At 40.0% G+C, this 18,431-nt stretch overlaps 2 protein-coding genes across 4 annotated transcripts; both read right to left on the reverse strand.

Annotated features, from left to right (window-relative positions):
• Window positions 1-472: 472 nt before the first annotated feature.
• On the reverse strand, window positions 473-8,731 carry reep1 (receptor accessory protein 1). 3 transcript variants are annotated; one of them, XM_029730098.1, is made up of 8 exons: window positions 8,604-8,731; window positions 6,873-6,945; window positions 6,608-6,684; window positions 6,263-6,383; window positions 5,630-5,743; window positions 5,339-5,510; window positions 3,210-3,451; window positions 473-2,635 (listed from the first exon to the last, which is right to left on the reverse strand). In XM_029730098.1, the coding sequence occupies exons 1-8, from the start codon at window positions 8,633-8,635 to the stop codon at window positions 2,561-2,563; spliced, it is 906 nt and encodes a 301-aa protein (XP_029585958.1). In that variant the 5' UTR covers window positions 8,636-8,731; the 3' UTR covers window positions 473-2,560. The 3 variants fall into 3 exon arrangements, with proteins under 3 accessions (XP_029585958.1, XP_029585960.1, XP_029585959.1); XM_029730100.1 differs by lacking the exon at window positions 3,210-3,451 and having other exon boundaries at window positions 2,493-2,635; window positions 8,604-8,725; XM_029730099.1 differs by lacking the exons at window positions 473-2,635; window positions 3,210-3,451 and adding an exon at window positions 4,089-4,648 and having other exon boundaries at window positions 8,604-8,730.
• A 1,735-nt stretch (window positions 8,732-10,466) lies between these two features.
• On the reverse strand, window positions 10,467-13,432 carry LOC115172552 (charged multivesicular body protein 3). Its single transcript, XM_029730101.1, has 6 exons — window positions 13,237-13,432; window positions 12,534-12,594; window positions 12,163-12,342; window positions 11,793-11,914; window positions 11,357-11,468; window positions 10,467-11,217 (listed from the first exon to the last, which is right to left on the reverse strand). The coding sequence occupies exons 1-6, from the start codon at window positions 13,285-13,287 to the stop codon at window positions 11,078-11,080; spliced, it is 666 nt and encodes a 221-aa protein (XP_029585961.1). The 5' UTR covers window positions 13,288-13,432; the 3' UTR covers window positions 10,467-11,077.
• Window positions 13,433-18,431: the final 4,999 nt, after the last annotated feature.

The following is an 18,431-nucleotide window of genomic DNA, read 5'->3' on the forward strand; positions in this document are numbered from 1 at the left end:
ATATTTATTGGCTGTTAACAATTCACCAACAGAAACACTGCTGATACAGAGAAAGCACGTGTCATTTTAGCTCATCATTCCTGTCTCATCATTTTTTCTGAAATTCACAATAAGGTTTGAGCATCATGAGAGATTCTGGCCTGCCAGAAGGTACTTTTTACTCTGAGGCCATCAGTCAGACATGTTCCTCATGCAATTTATTTGACTCAAGGTTGTGGAAACATGTATTTTGTCAATGAGAGTAACTTTCCTGACCTTGCCACAAAGTGCTTCAAAAGAATATTGGAAAAAATATTCAGCACTTCAGAATCAGTGTAAAATCAGCAAGGCAATCAATGAAGCAAATAAAAACTAAACTAATCCACCCAATGCTCCATAGTAAATAATTTTCATATGATGACTTTCGTTTATTGATCTGTGTGCTGCTAGATGGCAACAAAAACATGATTAACTTTATTTTTATACATTTTTAAGTTGAAAAAGCAATCACATTCCAACACAACACTGAAACTACTAAAGTCGCAACAAGGATAAAAAAATTAATGCCACATGAAACACTGCCCATTAAAAGGAAACTCTTTCTGATAATTCCATGTGCAAACAAGTGTATACCAAAATCTTTTTTTACCAGAAAGTGATTGAATTTGATGTAAACTGAACACACATACCTGAGAAGCCTTAATTTATTTATTGAGAACAGTGAACTAAAATTAATTCTGCCCAAACCCCAAGTATAATTCACAGATTCAGTGATGCATTGTGTAATAGCCAAGAGGGTTCAATCTAAGTGAATTCACATACCTACAGTGCAGAAACGTTCATTTAAAGACAGTATGTCACTCACCTTTGTTACTACCATTGGCAAAAACACTCGATATTCATGTAATTTACAAAAAAGGTTAGAAACCTGCCCAACTACAGTGTAATTGCTATGCCCTCATAGATATAGGCAACAGACAGGTCTTAGAGAAGAATTTTTGAAATGAATCTCTTCATAACGGCTGGGAAAAGACAGGTCGACAATTGTGGCTACATTGAGAAATGTAGAGTTTTGAGTAAGAAGCGTGAGTTGACAATTGCTCAGTGAAAGCAGAGTATTGCACAGTGTTTTTAGACTCTGAGAAGGACCAGAGTATTTCTCCCTCGCCACTGGCTATCTTTTGTTATACAATAGCTATACACTTCAAAGTATGTTTTGTGTGCTAAACCGGAAAATACTCAAATGTATAGTGATGCCTATAAGACATGAATAACACAAACTTTTACAGAACAATTGAATGACAGACATGAATGCCAGATAAGTTATAATGAGATTGAAAAGTTGATTGTCAACATTTCTACCCCATAGAGCAATTTCTTTATTTGAATACTAACTAATCCCATATAATAATAATTTTGGTAATGATAAATAACATGGTGATCAGTGAACTAAAAAGGAAAAAAACGTTTTTACATTTCTGATGTTGACTGTTTTTTTGCCATTTCATGGTACTGGAACAGTTGCAGTAAATCTGAACATAGTGCATAGTGCCAATAGTCAATGACAGTCATAGGTATGTTTTTCATGATGTTTTAGTGCTCATTGCAAGAAATACAAGTACTGATATTACTGTTTCTGTAGTACCAGGTACTCAATGTTTTATTTGAATGATTTAAGGCTTTATAAGCAAAGGTAAAGAGCTCTATTCAATCCGTATCGTGGAAGTTCAGCGTTACAGCGTGATTTAAATTTAAAGGCAATGTTCCCACGTTAGCGAAGACTGCATTCACGGTAAACGCTGCATGTCGGCTCAATCAGATATTACCTTCACATTTATATCGCGCAATCTGTAATGCTTCAGCGATACAGACTGAATAGAGCCCTTACTTGCAGTTGATTAATAATAATCAGCATTTTTGAATTCCTACCACTGCTATTTTATCTCATAAATAAATACCACCTTTGAGGAGTTATACCAACCTGACAGGACAATTCATTTCAATATTGTGTGTCCTGTTAAATTGTCAGTACAGATTGTATTTGCCAGGTTAAAGCTCTCCCTACAAACCCAAGAGAGTGAGTGGAGAACCATATCCTTCATTACGGATTATTTCATCCTGCTACACTCCTGATGACTGATGCTACCTCAAACAGTGACCAAGTAGCCACAAAAAGATGGAAGTAACAATACATTCTGTTTTATGACACTAATGACCAGAGACACATACATGCATTTGTCTCTAAACATAGTATATAAAAAAAAAACAATTAATGATAAATACACACACTTTACATACATACAAAAACGTATTAAATGACCGACAAATCAATCCAAATGTCTGTAAGGTATGGAGCCCACTCTTGAGTGCTACCTTGATGTCACCCACCATCTGTCTCCTTTACAGTACAGTATGTGCCAGAGGTCATATATATTAAGATAGAGGGTCACAAGTCACTTTGGTTTCCTTATTCTAAAACAAGGCTGCTTTATGCGTTTAGCTTTTAGCCACATTTCCTTATTTACCCTCTTCTCCTTGCAGCTAAGGCAGCTAAAGCGGTCTTGGGAGCGTTCACACAAAATCACATGGCTTCTCTGTTTGAAGACAGCTGGGCAATCCTGGATCTTGTGAGAGGTCTTATGTCGCTAGGAGGAGGCTAGAAAGACAGATGGAAAAAAAGAGAGATGGGGCACTGATTAACCATAATGGTTCTGAAACCAATAAATGCCACATTATTCCTGATTTGTGGTCTGACAATGTTTGTCTTGTCTATCTGATATGCATGCTCTGTATATCTATACTGTCAGTTTGGGCACAAGATAAACACTCAGTACATTATGAAAATATGAGTTGACACATGGTAAAGAAAGCAATCCTGGAATGTTCTTTTCAGAGGCCTGTTCCAGCTTGTTTTCTAGGGAAATTGGGAAATCAATACATGCAATCAAATTAATACTTCCATTGCATTCAACAGCAAAGTCATATCAGCAGTGAAACAATACTGCAAAACAACATCAATTCATACACTTATCAGTCCACTAAAAATACAAATGCATATTAGAAACTAATTTGTATCATAACGGTACAACTAGTTTCAGCCAGAAAATTATCTTCCATCCTAATTTTTGCAATGGTACCGTGCCACGAGGACCCAGTGTGTTAGTCACCACAGTCCAGTTCAGGGGAAGTTAGAACCACATGCCAGTAGGCCAGCCAGTTTACAGGAGTACCTCAGGCGCCTTCCTTTTAATCAGCCTGAGCTGTGGGGTGCTTGTTGATGTTTCCCCCCCCATGTCCTCAGTCTGCTCTGGTGCTGGGGGTGCAAGGGATGGAGGTGGAGAGGGCTGGGGGGTCAGGGAGGGTGAAGGAGGGAGTGTGGGTTTGGGGGGCGTAATAGCGTGGGACAGCAGCTCCTTGGTGTCACACTGGTCGAATCTCAACACCTCATACTCAGTCATGTCCAAATCCTGCCCTGCACCGTGAGAAGCAACGGTGGTGAGAAATGAACAAACACACATCCAAATGTACGCTGAAAGCAGCAGTGAAATGTTGTGCTATAATTACTGAAGTGCTGTAGCTTCACTACAGAGAGGTTGTTATGAGTTCAGGTTCTAAGGGGCAGAGTAGGGTTGTTGTTGTTCTCTACACAAAGCACGGGAGCAGACATCAAAAGGACCATGTGTGCAGGCAGTGGAATAAGGACTAGAATAACGCTGAAAGATATGGGATTCCCTCTCTCACAGGGCAAACAAGCATAACAATGCTATAAGGACGAGGACTCCTCTTCAGGGCCCTTCATTTAGTCTCTGCAGAATCATGTTGAGTACACTGGATTTCCATCTCATCATTCAATATGCCATGGAAATGGAAAGCAAAAGGCCAAAATAGCCTTTCATAACCCAGCTCTTTCAATATGAAGGATGCTGGGTGACCTATCAGCTAATATCATGCTGTTCTGAAAACACAGATAATCACCTTGTAATTATTGTACAATAAGTGTGTGGTAAGTTAACAAAACACGTTTTTCAAACTTAATTTGAAAATGTGTTAATGATCCACACAGTACAGCCACTTACAGGAATAGTTACAGTCCTCCACAACAGAAAATGTTAACAGAGCCATGGTGCAAAAGCATTCTTTTTCACCTTGTGGCTATTTATTAACCTCTTGGAAAATAGACTAATCAATCTAAACAAAGTGAATCTCAAAGAAACTTTGTGACTGTACAACACATACTGTATAATGAGACATGGAACACTGAACTAGTATGGCCACCGGAAAGCAGGCTCTGGTCATTCAATGATAAAAGCTAAACATGAAGCATTCTTAGGTGGGTCTAGACATTGATATTCAAAGTCGGGGGAATTGCAGTGGGGTTACAAAAAAAAAAGAATACAGATTTGTTTTTTCATGGGACAATATAATTTTGTTGTTGTTGAGAAAAATCATTTGAAAAATACAATTTCAGTGAGTAAATGTATTTATTGGTTATTTTAATTTTGATAAGAGAGAAAATGTAATGAATTGAAGGTTATTTGTTGATGTGAAAATGTAAATGGACTGATTTTAATGTTGTGTGGTCAGATTTGGGATGGGGTCCCCAGGAATTCTGGTAAAGGTTTGAATACCACTGGTCCAGAGCCTGCCTGGCAGCCATGTGGAGACTGACCTGCAGTCAGAGAGCATCACAAACAGGAATAGATATGTGGGGTTAGGGGGACTAAGGAAAGTCAGGGAACAGAACTATTATCTTCAGGCTTAAACAGGAAAGAGGCCATATGATCATGTTTGTTTAAGCAGAGGAAACAGACCTGTTTTCAGCAGTGTCAACATTTATAATGCCATTCATTTGAAGCAATGAGCTATACTAAGCAGTAAGGTATTTAAGTTACTAACTTGGGAGTTAAACTGTACTCATTGTTTTCACTAGTGCTGTGGTAAAACCATTATTTGCCAAATATACCATAATATGGAAACAATGAGTATAGTTTAACTCCCTAGTTAGTAACTTAAATACCTTACTGCTTAGTATAGCTCACTGCTTCAAATTAAAGGCAAATTAGATACGATTGGCAATGTGTACACCTCTAGCATGTGTACTAGTAAATATTTACTCTATTAGTCCGTACTAGTAGACATGCTAGAGGTGTACACAAATTGCCTATTGTACAGTATATACCCTTGTCAGTGTTACCATATTGCTACTTAGCTATTACCTGGTATTTATCTAAGAGGTGATCAAATTGTCTTATGGAAAAATGATGTGCAATAGGATAATCTCATCCCGAACCTGGTTGTGTCATTCATTCTGTCTGTATCCTGGTTAGTGATGTAAGTGTATGTGGCAGTATAGTCTCACCCTTGGTGTAGCCACTCTCTGACTTGCTGCGCATCATGGTCCTGGCCCTCTGTTGTCCAGCTGCAGACTGAGTGGGGACAGATCCAGAGTCCATCTCAGTTGGGTCGGACTGGTAGGCGGACAAGTCATGCATGCTGAAACTTCGTAGTCTATCTGACAGTACTCCTTGGCTCTGGGGTGGGAGACAAAATACATGAACACTATGAATTATACATATATGTACACAGAAAAACATCACTTCCCCCCACCATTCCCCCAGGACACATCAGAAATGAAAATAGTCAGCATTACCTTTGTCGCAGCCAGGACTGCAGCTGTGGCTGCTACATTCAAACCTTTCCTCCCAAAAGTCACCAGAGTGTCGTAGCTTTTGTCCTTTGCTTGGCAGAGATAGTCATCAATATCCTGGACAGAGAGAAAAACACACATATTAATTGTGTTTTTATTGGCAGGCCATGTGAAAAACACGCTCACAGATTTGATGTACTGTATGTAAACAATACATGTTGTGACTATTTGTAATGAACATGGTCGCTATCTGTCTTGAGATTGCTCTTTAGCAACACACGTTTATTCACACATAAAGAGTGGACATGTTGATTGTCTTTTATAATCAGTACTATTGTTCATTTTCATCTGACACTGGGTCCCTGTGTTGGTCCCCTCTCAACTCTGATGTGTTTCCTGACCTCAAAATGAAGTAAAAGGGAAAGGAACAGAAGGAAAAACCATGCCGTTTCCTTATGCCCCTCCACCCAAAACATGACCAGCTAGGACAATCCAACCTCTCCTTTGGAAAATTGATCACAGCAAAGTCTGTCATTAAAATGATTAGCAGAGCATTTAAAACATATTTAATATAGAAGACACCTTATATAACATTTCAAGAGGACAAAGAAAAAAGTACTAATGCACTGGTCTCACCTTCTCTTTTGAAGATAGTGTTGGGTGAACAAACTTCCTGTATAGAACACTGGACCCCTTTGTGTAGGGAGACAGTAACCATACCACAAAGGCAATCTTCAGCTCATAATAGAAAGGAACCCTACAGTGAAGGGAAGAATAATACAGCGATCAGAGCATTCATAAAATCTACTCTCCATTACAATGCCATCATCAGTCTTATGACTATCCTATGTAGGCCAATGTTATGTGACTCAGTACTATTGCAGAACAATATTTTGGACTTCATAACTAATTATATGAAAACAAGTGAAATAATACTATACATAAACAAAACAGGTATTTTATAATACAGCATTAACTTACCAACAGATAAATATATCTGTGATGGTTTCCATGGTGGTGAATAGTGCAAATATGATCCAGTACATCATCCATTTCACCTTTAAAAGCAAAATAACTATCACAGTTAGTCTGATACATAATAGTTCAGGAATATTAAACTCAATTCTTAGAAATCCTGGTTCATGTAATTCAGTCCACGATTTGTCTGGGTCTGTGAAACTGGCCCATAATAAGCCCAGACTATGGTTTCATTGTCACTTTTTTTCATAATGTTGCTAATACTCACATATTCCTTCACATCCTTTGACTTGACAGCTTTGTATGAGGAGTATGCGGGATATAATGTGCCAAATACAAGCCTGGAAAACAGAAAACATGTAATTAGCTTATGCAATAAGTGCTTGTCCAGCACATCCACACACATTTATGGGGCTAAAAGCAAATAAAACTCACTGGTTAAAACTGTCCAAAAAACAAACAAGTCTCTATTTGTATAACTTTGATATATAAGCTATATGTCCCCTGACTCCGCAGTAATGGGTATTGGGTTTGTGACGAATTTACTGTGTTAAAACTGTTTTAAATTTGATTGAATGCATAATGTTTATATTAACAAATAATACATCAACAGGGAGTGGCTCATATTCCAAGACATTAGGAGAATCTGAGAACAGTCCCATGCGCACTTCCTTTGCGCCAAAGTCCTATTGCCATCAAAGAGACCCCCGCTAGACAAGTCCGAGTTTTACGTGCGCAACTATTTTCCAATTCCGCTCATATTGTTGAATGTGTAATTGACATGAAGACACTCATATTTTCAACAACAATTAAAACTAATGAGTAAGCAGGAAAAGGTGCACATTTAAAATACGAATTTACTAAACGAGCCACATGACTATAACTTTCAGACAGGGGGACCCCTTGGCTTGAAGCAACAGTATGGCAACAGTTGTGAGTGTGACCTGCTCAAATTACTGACCTACATAGGCCTACACTGGCTTGTCCTGTATAACCATACAGTTGTTAAACACACAAGGTCACTCAAAACAAAATGCATTCAGTGTTTCTGCTTAAGACCTCAGAACAACAAATCAGATGTGTTGGATAGTCTATGTAGAGCTTTGAATGCCAAGTCAGACAGAAGACACTTGGAGCCTCACGTCTGAAACAGCAATGTAATATGATATTGTAACCTAAATTTAATTGATGTGCTATTTTGAGATTTGGCTAACTCCAAGTCTATATGTTGTGAACACGTTTAATCATTTCGCCATATTGCAACACAATAGAAATGACCAGTGGAGCCTATAATTCTGCTTCCATACATTAACGTGCTTAAATATTCGGATGACTCAGAACATTTGCGGCAATAAAGTCTTAGAAATATATAAACACTTTTATTGTAACCTGAGAGGGGTGACCATCCCTTTGTTTTCCAAATAAAGGACATCAAGTATTATAAGGTAGCTCTGCTTACCACTGCTCTGTGCTTTATAAAAGCATTTTATTATATTTATTATATAGTTATATTTGAATGTACTGTATGAAATCCCTTTTCGATTACAGCATTATTGTTGCTTGATCATTTTCAACATGCATAGCTCTGCATTAGCAGACATATATAAATATAAATATACATATTTAATTTGGGCAATCACGTAATTCTTTGTCTGGAATTAAATTAAAACGCATGTAAATACATAATAGGTTAAATAAAATATTCACCGACCCTTTAAATGTGATATGACTATTAAAATCAAATAATGTGGGCCGAAATGGCAAAAAATACCTTATTTAAATAAGGAATAAGTCATAAACAGAGCATAATATTCTGTCTCGCCTCAAACCCCGGAGTCACCGTCTCTGCTCAGAAATAAGACGGAGCCTAAATAGGCTATAAAGCGGCCACTGCTGTCATGCATCTGGTGTCACGGAAAAAACGCATATTTACAGCAAACGGCATTATCTCGAGGTGGGATTTTTATGAAAGAAAAATGTGATAAAAACAATTACTTACACCACAAGTCTAGAGATTATCCAAGAAACCATTGCGCTGAGCAGGGGACAGAACGTGCTGTCAACAGGGAGGAGTTTCTTCTTGAGCGTTGGCAGTAGCCATTTGACAGCAGCGTCAGCGAGGACCAACCACCGCGTCAAACGTTGCGCTGCACGCAGACATGAACGTGATACAGAATATTTTTTGTCTATTTAAAAAAATATTGGCCTAACTACCTGATGTTGTTTGAATGAATGTAAATACATATTTTTTTAATTGAACACTAACTAGGAAGATTTCTGGGAAATAGAGGGCCTGGATCTGGAAGAAAAAAAAAAAAAGGTGAGCAGACCAGGCAGGGTAAATGCTATTCAGAATCGTTGGGTTACCCTAAACCCTAACCTCAACATTTTAAATTTCAACTTCAATCAGGTAATTTCAGAGTTGAAACATCCCAAGGATCCCTGATAGCATGGACCAGGCAGTCTGGATTAAACATCTCAATAGTATACTATGATTGCAATACACCTGTAAGTGCTCAGTTTCAGAAACAATAGTAATTCAATATAATCCACTGCCATTAGTTGAGGCTTGTAAATCATTTTGGGGAGTTTTCCCCAAAACATGAGACAGCTACAGTGCTTTTTTGACTGGTAACCTACATCAACAGAGGACCGAGATAGGGTTTGGTTACATTTGGTTATAAAGCTAATCCCTTTGAAGCCAAGGGAAAAGCAACCCAGACGAAAGACGCACTGTTTCACTCTGACTCTCTCTCTCCTGAATGTGTTTTCACAGATGTTGCTTTATTTTATGGGAAAGAGCAACAAAAGTAAAGTGGCCTACCAACTGAAGGAAACACACATTTGTCCACTTTTTCCTTTCATCCTACCTTTCCATTTTCCTTAACTTTCAGGTAACATTCAAGTATGGAGAGGCCAGGCAACTGTAAAATCGTTCATGTTTATTTCCAGAATTTCCTGGCCACATAAAAAAAATTATTCACAGAAGAAAAACAACCCATAACACACAGGGCCTGAAACGAGACTAACCAGATTTTTTACTGAATCACACCAAATTTAATGACTCTGAGGCCAACAATACACAGTTAAAGAAGCACGATTTCAACATCCAAAATCAGTTCGAATTTGCATTCCTTTTTTACCCCTCCAAACAACATTATATAAAGAAAATAATATAGATATATGCACTGTACAGGTAAACTTTAAAGATAAGTTTGCTTTTTAGTTCCAGTGTTTCAAATGCCGAAAGTAAATGAAATACATTGATTGTACAAAACATTAAGAACACCTGCTCTTCCATGACAGACTGACCAGGTGAATCTAGGTGAACGCTATGATCCCTTACTGATGTCACTTGTTAAATCCACTTCAACCAATGTAGATGAAGGGGAGGAGACAGGTTAAAGAAGGATTTTTAAGCCTTAAGACAAATGAGACATGGATTGTGTATGTGTGCCATTAAGAGGGTGAATGGGCAAGACAAAATATTGAAGTGCCTTTGAACAGGGTATGGTAGTAGGTGCCAGGCGCACCGGTTTGTGTCAAGAATGGCAATGCTGCTAGGTTTTTCATGCTCAACAGTTTCCCATGTGAATCAAGAACAGTCCACCAACCAAAGGCCATCCAGCTAACTTGACTGTGGGAACTGTGGGAAGCATGGAATGTTTTCAACACCTTGTAGAGTCCATGCCCCGACGAATTGAGGCTGTTCTGAGGGCAAAAGGGTGGTGTAACTCCTTATTAGGAAGGTGTTCCTAATGTTTGGTATACTCGGTGGATATTGTTTTACATTTAGATAGATTTCAGAACTAGATCTGAGTAGTGATGGATTAAAGTTTCATGAACATTAAAATGCGAGTCACTCATTTAATATCATTTAATGTCGCAATGTAGAGCAAGACATTTCCATTACGGATTAGATATGTCAGTGACCGGCTCAGAGTAAATCTCTGCCCACTGGGCACAGACGTCAACTCGACGTCTATTCCATGTTGGTTCATCGGAATTTCATAGATTTGACGAATCAACGTTGTTTCTACAACCAGTTTTCACCCAGTGGGTGGTTAATTCACCCTATTGCAGGATGAAGCCTTAGCTTCCCCAAAATAATCAGACCACACTCATCACTTTAGATAGATCTCTGAAAATAAGAATGCTCATGCCTATCTTGGGATTAATATATATCTTCGCAACGTTTGGTATACAGTCACCACACTTTGGGTGATTTCTGGGTTTACCCAGATTATATGCAAGATAATAAAAGCCAACTTTCATAAGAACAGATCTGATATGTTATTTAGCCCTAAGCATTCAAAAGTTCTCAGCCCAAAGCTAATCAAAAACAATAATGTGAAAGAAAGAGACAATATATTTGAGAAGAGACTAGATTAACCCTCGACCAAAATTGTCTTTGTTCATACTTGAGCAGGCAAAAAGACTTTAATGGGACTAAAAGCGGTCAAAAGCGCAATCTTAGCTCCTTAAGGCTGCCAGTCTAGACTGCATCTCCTCAATGTCCTCCTCCGACTCATCCTCTGAGGCTGCGGCTGCCGCAGGAGGCTCCATTTCAGGTAGGGCATCTGTGACTTTGCTGGGCGCTTTGCCAAGGGCGCCTAATATGGAACAAACCACCAGGGGTCAGCATGTACAACATTACATTTTTTACCATCAGCCCCCACCAGACAGGTGAACATTTACAGCCCCAAACAAATTTTTGGAGACCAGTTTCATTACCAGAGGGACTGTCTTTACCTGCTGTGATCTCAAAGAGGATCTTATCAACTTCTGCCTCTGCTGCCTCCTCCATCTCATCATCCTCCATGCTTTCAAAGGTATCCTCCAGCATCTCCTCTATGATACCAGCCTGTGGGACATACACAAAACCAAAAGGTTATATCAATACTCAATATTTACTCATTTATTCTTCAATATAAATTTGAACATAGTGCATAATATTGTTGGTTATATGAATTGTTGGTTATATGAATTGTTGGTTATATGAATTCTATGTTTGGAACTTCGGATCGAAGCAGTGGTTCAAAACTGGACGGCTTCCCTGAGTCTCTAAAGAGGGTTTCACACCGGTATGCGACACAGCAGTAATAGAGCAATGCACATGAGCAGTGATCGATTTGTGTACCCAACAGTAACACAGCGGCCACAGTGTGTCAGCAGATATGTGACTGACCTTCATCATCTCCTTGGACAGCTCCCTCATGGTGCCCTGGATCTCTGGGATCTTCACTAAGCTCTGCATGGCTTTCATGACCTCTGTGCTCTTCTGAAGGGCGCCAGCTACACGCAATACAGCTGGAAAAATAACAGCAGTCACACACCAGACACCACCCCTTCGTAATGTAACACGTAGCATATTACATGTGCAGTACATATTCATATTAGGGCCATGACTTGACCACTTGGCCTGACCAGTAAAAAAACTCTGCACCCCTACTAGCTTCCAGTGTTACAAAGCATTTCTATTCATTTGTCATCAAATTAACTTATCCTGGGCATTTTGTAACTGGTGGTGCTACATCAGTAGTTTCCTTCACACTCACAAAGCTGGTTCTTCATGCTGAGGAGTACAGAGTTCATTTGGGCTTTGGAGGCATAAAGTTTGCTGACTGCACGCTTCGACTGGACCATCTCTTTTGCAAGAACCACACACACGTCCCGGTGTCCCTTTTTAGCAGCATCTTTGATGGATCTCTTTACCTTCTCCTCCTCCCTCTGAATGTCTAAGATAGGAGAGGAACAATGAGAGATCGCTAATATAATATAACAAACTAATGTAGAACATCATGACAGAAGTCTGACAGCAGCTTCCCTTGGTGTTTATATTGTTAGAGTGTATTGTTTTTGCTCTCTGACATTCTTAAACCAATATTGGACTAGGCTTCACACAAGGTAGCCTTAAAGTACTTCTCACCTCGAATTTGTCTGTCAATCACTCTCATCTCTTTCCTGATTTTGAGTGACCATTCATTTACCTTAAATGACAGAAAAAAATGAATTAAGCTTCAACAAACCACTAGTAAAATATTACAATCAGATGTGTCATTCACTGTCAAGCTTAAGGAAATGACGTGTAAACAATTTTTTCTTCTTTCGTGTGAATTTGAGGCAGAACCATGTAAAGTGACGTTAGATTGATGGCCGTTTGTTTACATCCGAAGATGGTGCTGGCTGCTAGTGTGTAAATGAGCAACAGGCCAGCAGCCATAACATTTTGGGGAATAACGTTTGTAAATATAGGCCACACATTCTTCCAATGCAAGTAGCTAGCAAACAAGCACGATTTATATTGAAGGCCATAAACTAGTTAGCTACTGTGTAGCTAACAATCAAACTGAAATGGTAATGTTAGCAACAATTGTCTTACGTTAGCTAACTCGTAAACTGCCGTAGTAAACGTTAGCTAGCTACATTACAATACTATGTTATTCGATTCAAGTTTAAATACGACGGAGATCGTGAGGAGAGGTATTGGATAAACGTCGCCCTTGTTACAGTACCATAAATAAACAGAGCAAGCTAGCCTAGCTGTTAGGTACTGTATCTAGCTTTGAATTAGTAGTTTGGCTAGCTGTCAAGCTCGTGTCGCCCCTCACCAGAAGCCTTCACTTACTTACCAAGTCTTTTGGTGGTTTATCTTGTGTTTTCCCGAACAGTCCCATTTTCATTACAACGATTACGTTAGCTAACCTAGCTAAGCTGGTAATACAGAACACAACAGAAACATTAGCATACACCTTCTACCGCTTTCGGATTCCAAGCTACGCCACTTCGCCTCCCAGGCCGCGTTCCAATATACGTCAACGCGCCACCCTACTGAAGTGGTGGGAAAAAGTACACAACTGTCATACTTGAGTAAAAGTAAAGATACCTTAATAGAAAATGACTCAAGTAAAAGTCAATCAGTAAAATCTACTTGAGTAAAAGTCTAAAAGTATTGGGGTTAAAATATACTTAAGTATCAGAAGTAAAAATATAAATCATTTCAGATTCCTTATATTAAGCAAACCAAGTTGCATTTGGCATATAGTGAGTCCGCCAGATCAGAGGCAGTAGGGATAACCAGGGATATTCGGTTGAAGTGCGTGAATTTGAGTATTTTCCTGTCCTGATAAGCATTCAAAATGTAACAAGTACTTTTGGGTGTCAAGGAAAATGTAGTAAAATGTACAATATTTTAAGGATTGTAGTGAAGTAAAAGTAGTCCAAAATATATATAGTAAAGAGATATATATATATATATATATATAAAAACTACTTAAATAGTACTTTAAAGTATTTTTACTTAAGTACTTTACACCACTGCCCTACTGACACACGATGCCGCGCTAGGCTAAGGTGCGTTATGTGTACCATATGCTCTACTTGTGCATTGTTTCACGGTTGCGAGGTACAAACAAAAGTACACACAGACTCCAACTAGCTTTTGTTTTTAGCAAGTTGAAAAGCGAAGCACATACATACATGCGTCAAGTACGGGGAAATGCGGACAAAACGTATATGCATCTTGTGGGCATGAAACTAATGTTGCGCTAGTTTATTCAATATTTCAAAATGATGGATAAAATGATAAGGTCGTACGTCTACTTAAATCAATAGACCCTGGCCAAAGCATATAACTAAATCAGAGATAGGACAAGTAGATTTACGCTAATTGCCACACCCTGATCTTTACTTGTTACTTTTATTACTTATCCGTATTTTTTTTAACTGCGTTGTTGGTTAGAGGCTCGTAAGTAAGCATTTCACTGTAAGGTCTACACCTGTTGTATTCGGCGCATGTGACTAATACGATTTGATTTGTTTCACATGTCTTGTGCTTGTCTCCACCCCCCACCAGGTGTCTCCTATTTTCCCAATTATCCCTGTGCATTTATACTGCGTTTTCTGTCTTGTCAAATCGTCCTAGCATGGTTTCCGTGTGATACAAGTTCTTGTTTTCGAGTCTTCCCGGTTCCGCCCTTTCAGCATGCCGTTCTGTACCTTTTAGACTCTGCCTTGTACTACGAGCCTCTGCCTGCCCTCAACCTGCCTTATTGCCTGCTCCTTTGTTATAATAAATATTCTGAGAACCGAACCATCTGCCTCCTGCGTCTGGGTCATATCCTGAGTCGATTCTGTGTCAAATGAAATTTTATTTGTCACATGAGCAGAATACAACAGGTAACCGTAACCAACAATGCAGTTTTAAGAAAAATAAGTGTTTAAAAATTATTGTGGGATGGTAGCATCCCACCTGGCCAACATCCAGTGAAATTGCAGAGCACGAAATTCAAATTACAGAAATATAAATATTTAACATTCATGAAAATACAAGTATTATACATCAAAATAAAGCTTAACTTCTTGTTAATCCAGCCGCTGTGTCAGATTTCAAAAAGGCTTTACGATTTTCTGAGGACAGCGCCCCGCATACAAAAGCAAGAAAAGCATTTTTCAACCAGGCAGATGCGACACGAAAGTCAGAAATAGCGATATAATAAATAATTCAAGAGCGGCAGTAAAAAAAACAATAGCGAGGCTATATACAGGGGGTACCGGTAGAGAGTCAATGTGCGGGGGCACCGGTTAGTCGAGGTAATTGAGGAAATATATAGATGTAGGTAGAGTTATTAAAGTGACTATGCATAGATAATAACAGAGAGTAGCAGCAGCATGGGGGGGGGGGGGGGGGGGGGGGAGAATGCAAATAGTCTGGGCAACCATTTGATTAGATGTGCAGTAGTCTCATTATTTGTTACTTTAATTTCGTACTTTTTTAAATGTATTTTCTCAAAACTGCGGATTTCAGTTTCCCTGCATTAAAGTCCCGGGCCATTAGGAGCGCCGCCTCTGGATGAGCGTTTTCCTGTTTGCTTATGGCCGTATACAGCTCATTGAGTGCGGTCTTAGTGCCAGCATCGGTTTGTGGTGGTAAATAGACAGTTACGAAGAATATAGATTAAAACTCTCTTGGTAAATAGTGTGGTCTACAGTTTATCATGAGAAACTCTACCTCAGGCAAGCAAAACCTTGAGACTTCCTTAGATTTCGTGCACCAGTTGTTGTTTACAAATATACATAGACCATCACCCCTTGTCTTACCAGGCCATTGTTCTATCCTGCCAAAAAAAGTGTAAACCCCACCAGTTGTATGTTATTCATGTCGTCGTTCAGCCACGACTCGGTGAAACATAAGATATTACAGTTTTTAATGTCCCGTTGGGAGGATATATGTGATCATAGTTCGTCTATTTCATTTTCCATTGACTGTACGTTGGCTAATAGGACCGATGGTAAAGGGAGATTACACACTCGCCATCGGATCCTTACAAGGCACCCAGACCTTCGTCCCCGATATCTCAGTCTCCTCCTGCGAATGACGGGGATGAGGGCCTTGTCGGGAGTCTGAAGTAAATCCTTCCCGTCCGACTCGTTAAAGAAAAAGTATTCCTCCAGTACGGGGTGAGTAATAAATGTAGTGATATCTAGAAGCTCTTTTCTGTCATAAGACACGGTGGCAGAAACATTATGTACAAAATAAGTTATAAATAATGCGAAAAAACACACAATAACACAATTGGTTAGGGGATTGTAAAACGGCAGCCATCTCCTCCGGCGCCATTATACCGTTATAATGGATCCAATACAGTGGTATAGGCAACCTGGTTGCCACTTAAACTATACAAACAAAAGTATGTGGACACCCCTTCAAATTAGTGGATTCGGCTGTTTTATCCTCACCTGTTTCTGACAGGTGTATAAAATTGAGCACACTGCAATCTCCATAGACAAACATTGGCAGTAGAATGGCCTTACTGAAGAGCATCCGTGACTTTCAACGTGGCACCGTCATAGGATGCCACCTTTCCAACAAGTCAGTTCTTCACATTTCTGCCCTGTTAGAGCTTCCCCGGTCAACTCTAAGTGCTGTTACAGTGAAGTGGAAACGCCTAGGAGCAACAAAGGCTCAGCAATGAAGTGGTAGGCCACACAAGCTCACAGAACGGGACCGCCCAGTGCTGAAGTGCATAGCGCATACAAATTGTCTGTCCTCGGTTGCAACACTCACTACTGAGTTCCAAACTGCCTCTGGAAGCAACTTCAGGACAATAACTGTTCATTGGGAGCTTCATGAAATGGGTTTCCATGGCCGAGGAGCTGCACACAAGCCTAAGATCACCATGCGCAATGCCAAGCATCGGCTGGAGTGTTGTAAAACTCACCGCCATTGGACTCTGGAGTAGTGTAAATGCGTTCTCTGGAGTGATGAATCACACTTCACCATCTGGCAGTTTGGCAGACGAATCTGGGTTTGGCAGATGCCAGGAGAACGCTACCTGCCCAAATACATAGTGCCAACTGTGGAGGAGGAATAATGGTCTGGGGCTGTTTTTCATGGTTTGGGCTTGGCCCCTTAGTTTCAGTGAAGGGAAATCTTAACGCTACAGCATACAATGACATTCTAGACGATTCTGTGCGTCCAACTTTGTGGCAACAGTTTGGGGAAGACCCTTTCCTGTTTCAGCATGATATTATCCACGTGCACAAAGTCAGGTCCACACAGAAATGGTTTGTCTAGATCGGTGTGAAAGAACTTGACTGGCCTGCACAGAGCCCTGACCTCAACCCCATCAAACACCTTTGGGATGAATTGGAACACCGAATGCAAGTCAGGCCTAATCGCCCAACATCAGTGCCCGACATCACTAATGGTCTTGTGGCTGAATGGAAGCAAGTCCCTGCAGCAATGTTCCAACATCTAGTGGAAAGCCTTCCCAGAAGAGTGGAGGCTTTTATAGCAGCAAAGGGGGGACCAACTCCACAAAGTGGGGACCAACTCCATATTAATGCCAATGATTTTGGAATGGCAAGTTCGACGAGCAGGTGTCCACATGCTTTTGGTAGAAGCCGCAGGTACATATTCAGCACCATGGACAGTGACACGACGAGCGCAAACTGAAACAAAGGACTGGGGCGTATTCATTAATCCGATTCTGTTTGAAACGGATCTTTGGAAATACTGTTCTCTCTTTGGTACCAGTTTCATACCTTGTGTACCTAAAGGCTGCACCTGTTCAATTTAGGCCAGAACACATTTTGCTCAATGCATATTCTGTAGTCCACTACAGTGTTCTTGAGCTTTGATTGATTTGTTTACAACCTCCATAATACTTTTGGCTTTGGTATGTATGAACATTGAGGCATGCTAGGCTAGGCCTACATATTTGTATCGTGAATGATGACATGACACTAGGAGCTCTATTCAATCCGTAATCGTGGAAGTTCTGTGTTACAGTGTGATTGAAATTTAAAGGCAATGTCACATGTTAGCAGAGAATGCATGAAAGAGAGGGACCTGCCTCTACTATTTTACTGGTTTGTGACCCACTGACACCACCCCCGGTTAGAGGGGAATAAAGCAACCCAAGAGTTGACACACACAGACGCCTCACAAGTCCTCAACTGGCAGCTTCATTAAATAGTACCCGCAAAACACCAGTCTCAACGTCAACAGTGAAGAGGCGACTCCGGGCCTCTGGCCTTCTAGGCAGAGTTGCAAAGAAAAAGCCATATCTCAGACTGGCCAATAAAAAGAAAAGATTAAGATGGGCAAAAGAACACAGACACTGGGCAGAGGAACTCTGCCTAGAAGGCCAGCATCTTGGAGTCGCCTCTTCACTGTTGACGTTGAGACTGGTGTTTTGCGGGTACTATTTAATGAAGCTGCCAGTTGAGGGCTTGTGAGGCGTCTGTTTCTCAAACTAGACACTCTAATGTACTTGTCCTCTTGCTCAGTTGTGCACCGGGGCCTCCTACTCATAATGATGCT

The sequence above is a fragment of the Salmo trutta genome, chromosome 33, assembly GCF_901001165.1.
Source record: "Salmo trutta chromosome 33, fSalTru1.1, whole genome shotgun sequence".
Lineage (NCBI taxonomy): Eukaryota > Metazoa > Chordata > Actinopteri > Salmoniformes > Salmonidae > Salmo > Salmo trutta.

Excerpts from the sequence above, each read along its gene's own strand:
- LOC115172552 (XM_029730101.1), bottom strand. The coding sequence starts at position 13,287 with ATGAAAATGGGACTGTTCGGGAAAACACAAGATAAACCACCAAAAGAC. Across the intron at positions 11,915-12,162 it reads CAGCATGAAGAACCAGCTTT|CTGTATTGCGTGTAGCTGGC; the intron begins GTGAGTGTGAAG and ends TTATTTTTCCAG. Across the intron at positions 11,469-11,792 it reads TGTCCAAGGAGATGATGAAG|GCTGGTATCATAGAGGAGAT; the intron begins GTCAGTCACATA and ends TATGTCCCACAG.
- reep1 (XM_029730098.1), bottom strand. The coding sequence starts at position 8,635 with ATGGTTTCTTGGATAATCTCTAGACTTGTGGT. Across the intron at positions 6,685-6,872 it reads CAAAGGATGTGAAGGAATAT|GTGAAATGGATGATGTACTG; the intron begins GTGAGTATTAGC and ends TTGCTTTTAAAG. Across the intron at positions 5,744-6,262 it reads CACTATCTTCAAAAGAGAAG|GATATTGATGACTATCTCTG; the intron begins GTGAGACCAGTG and ends CTCTCTGTCCAG.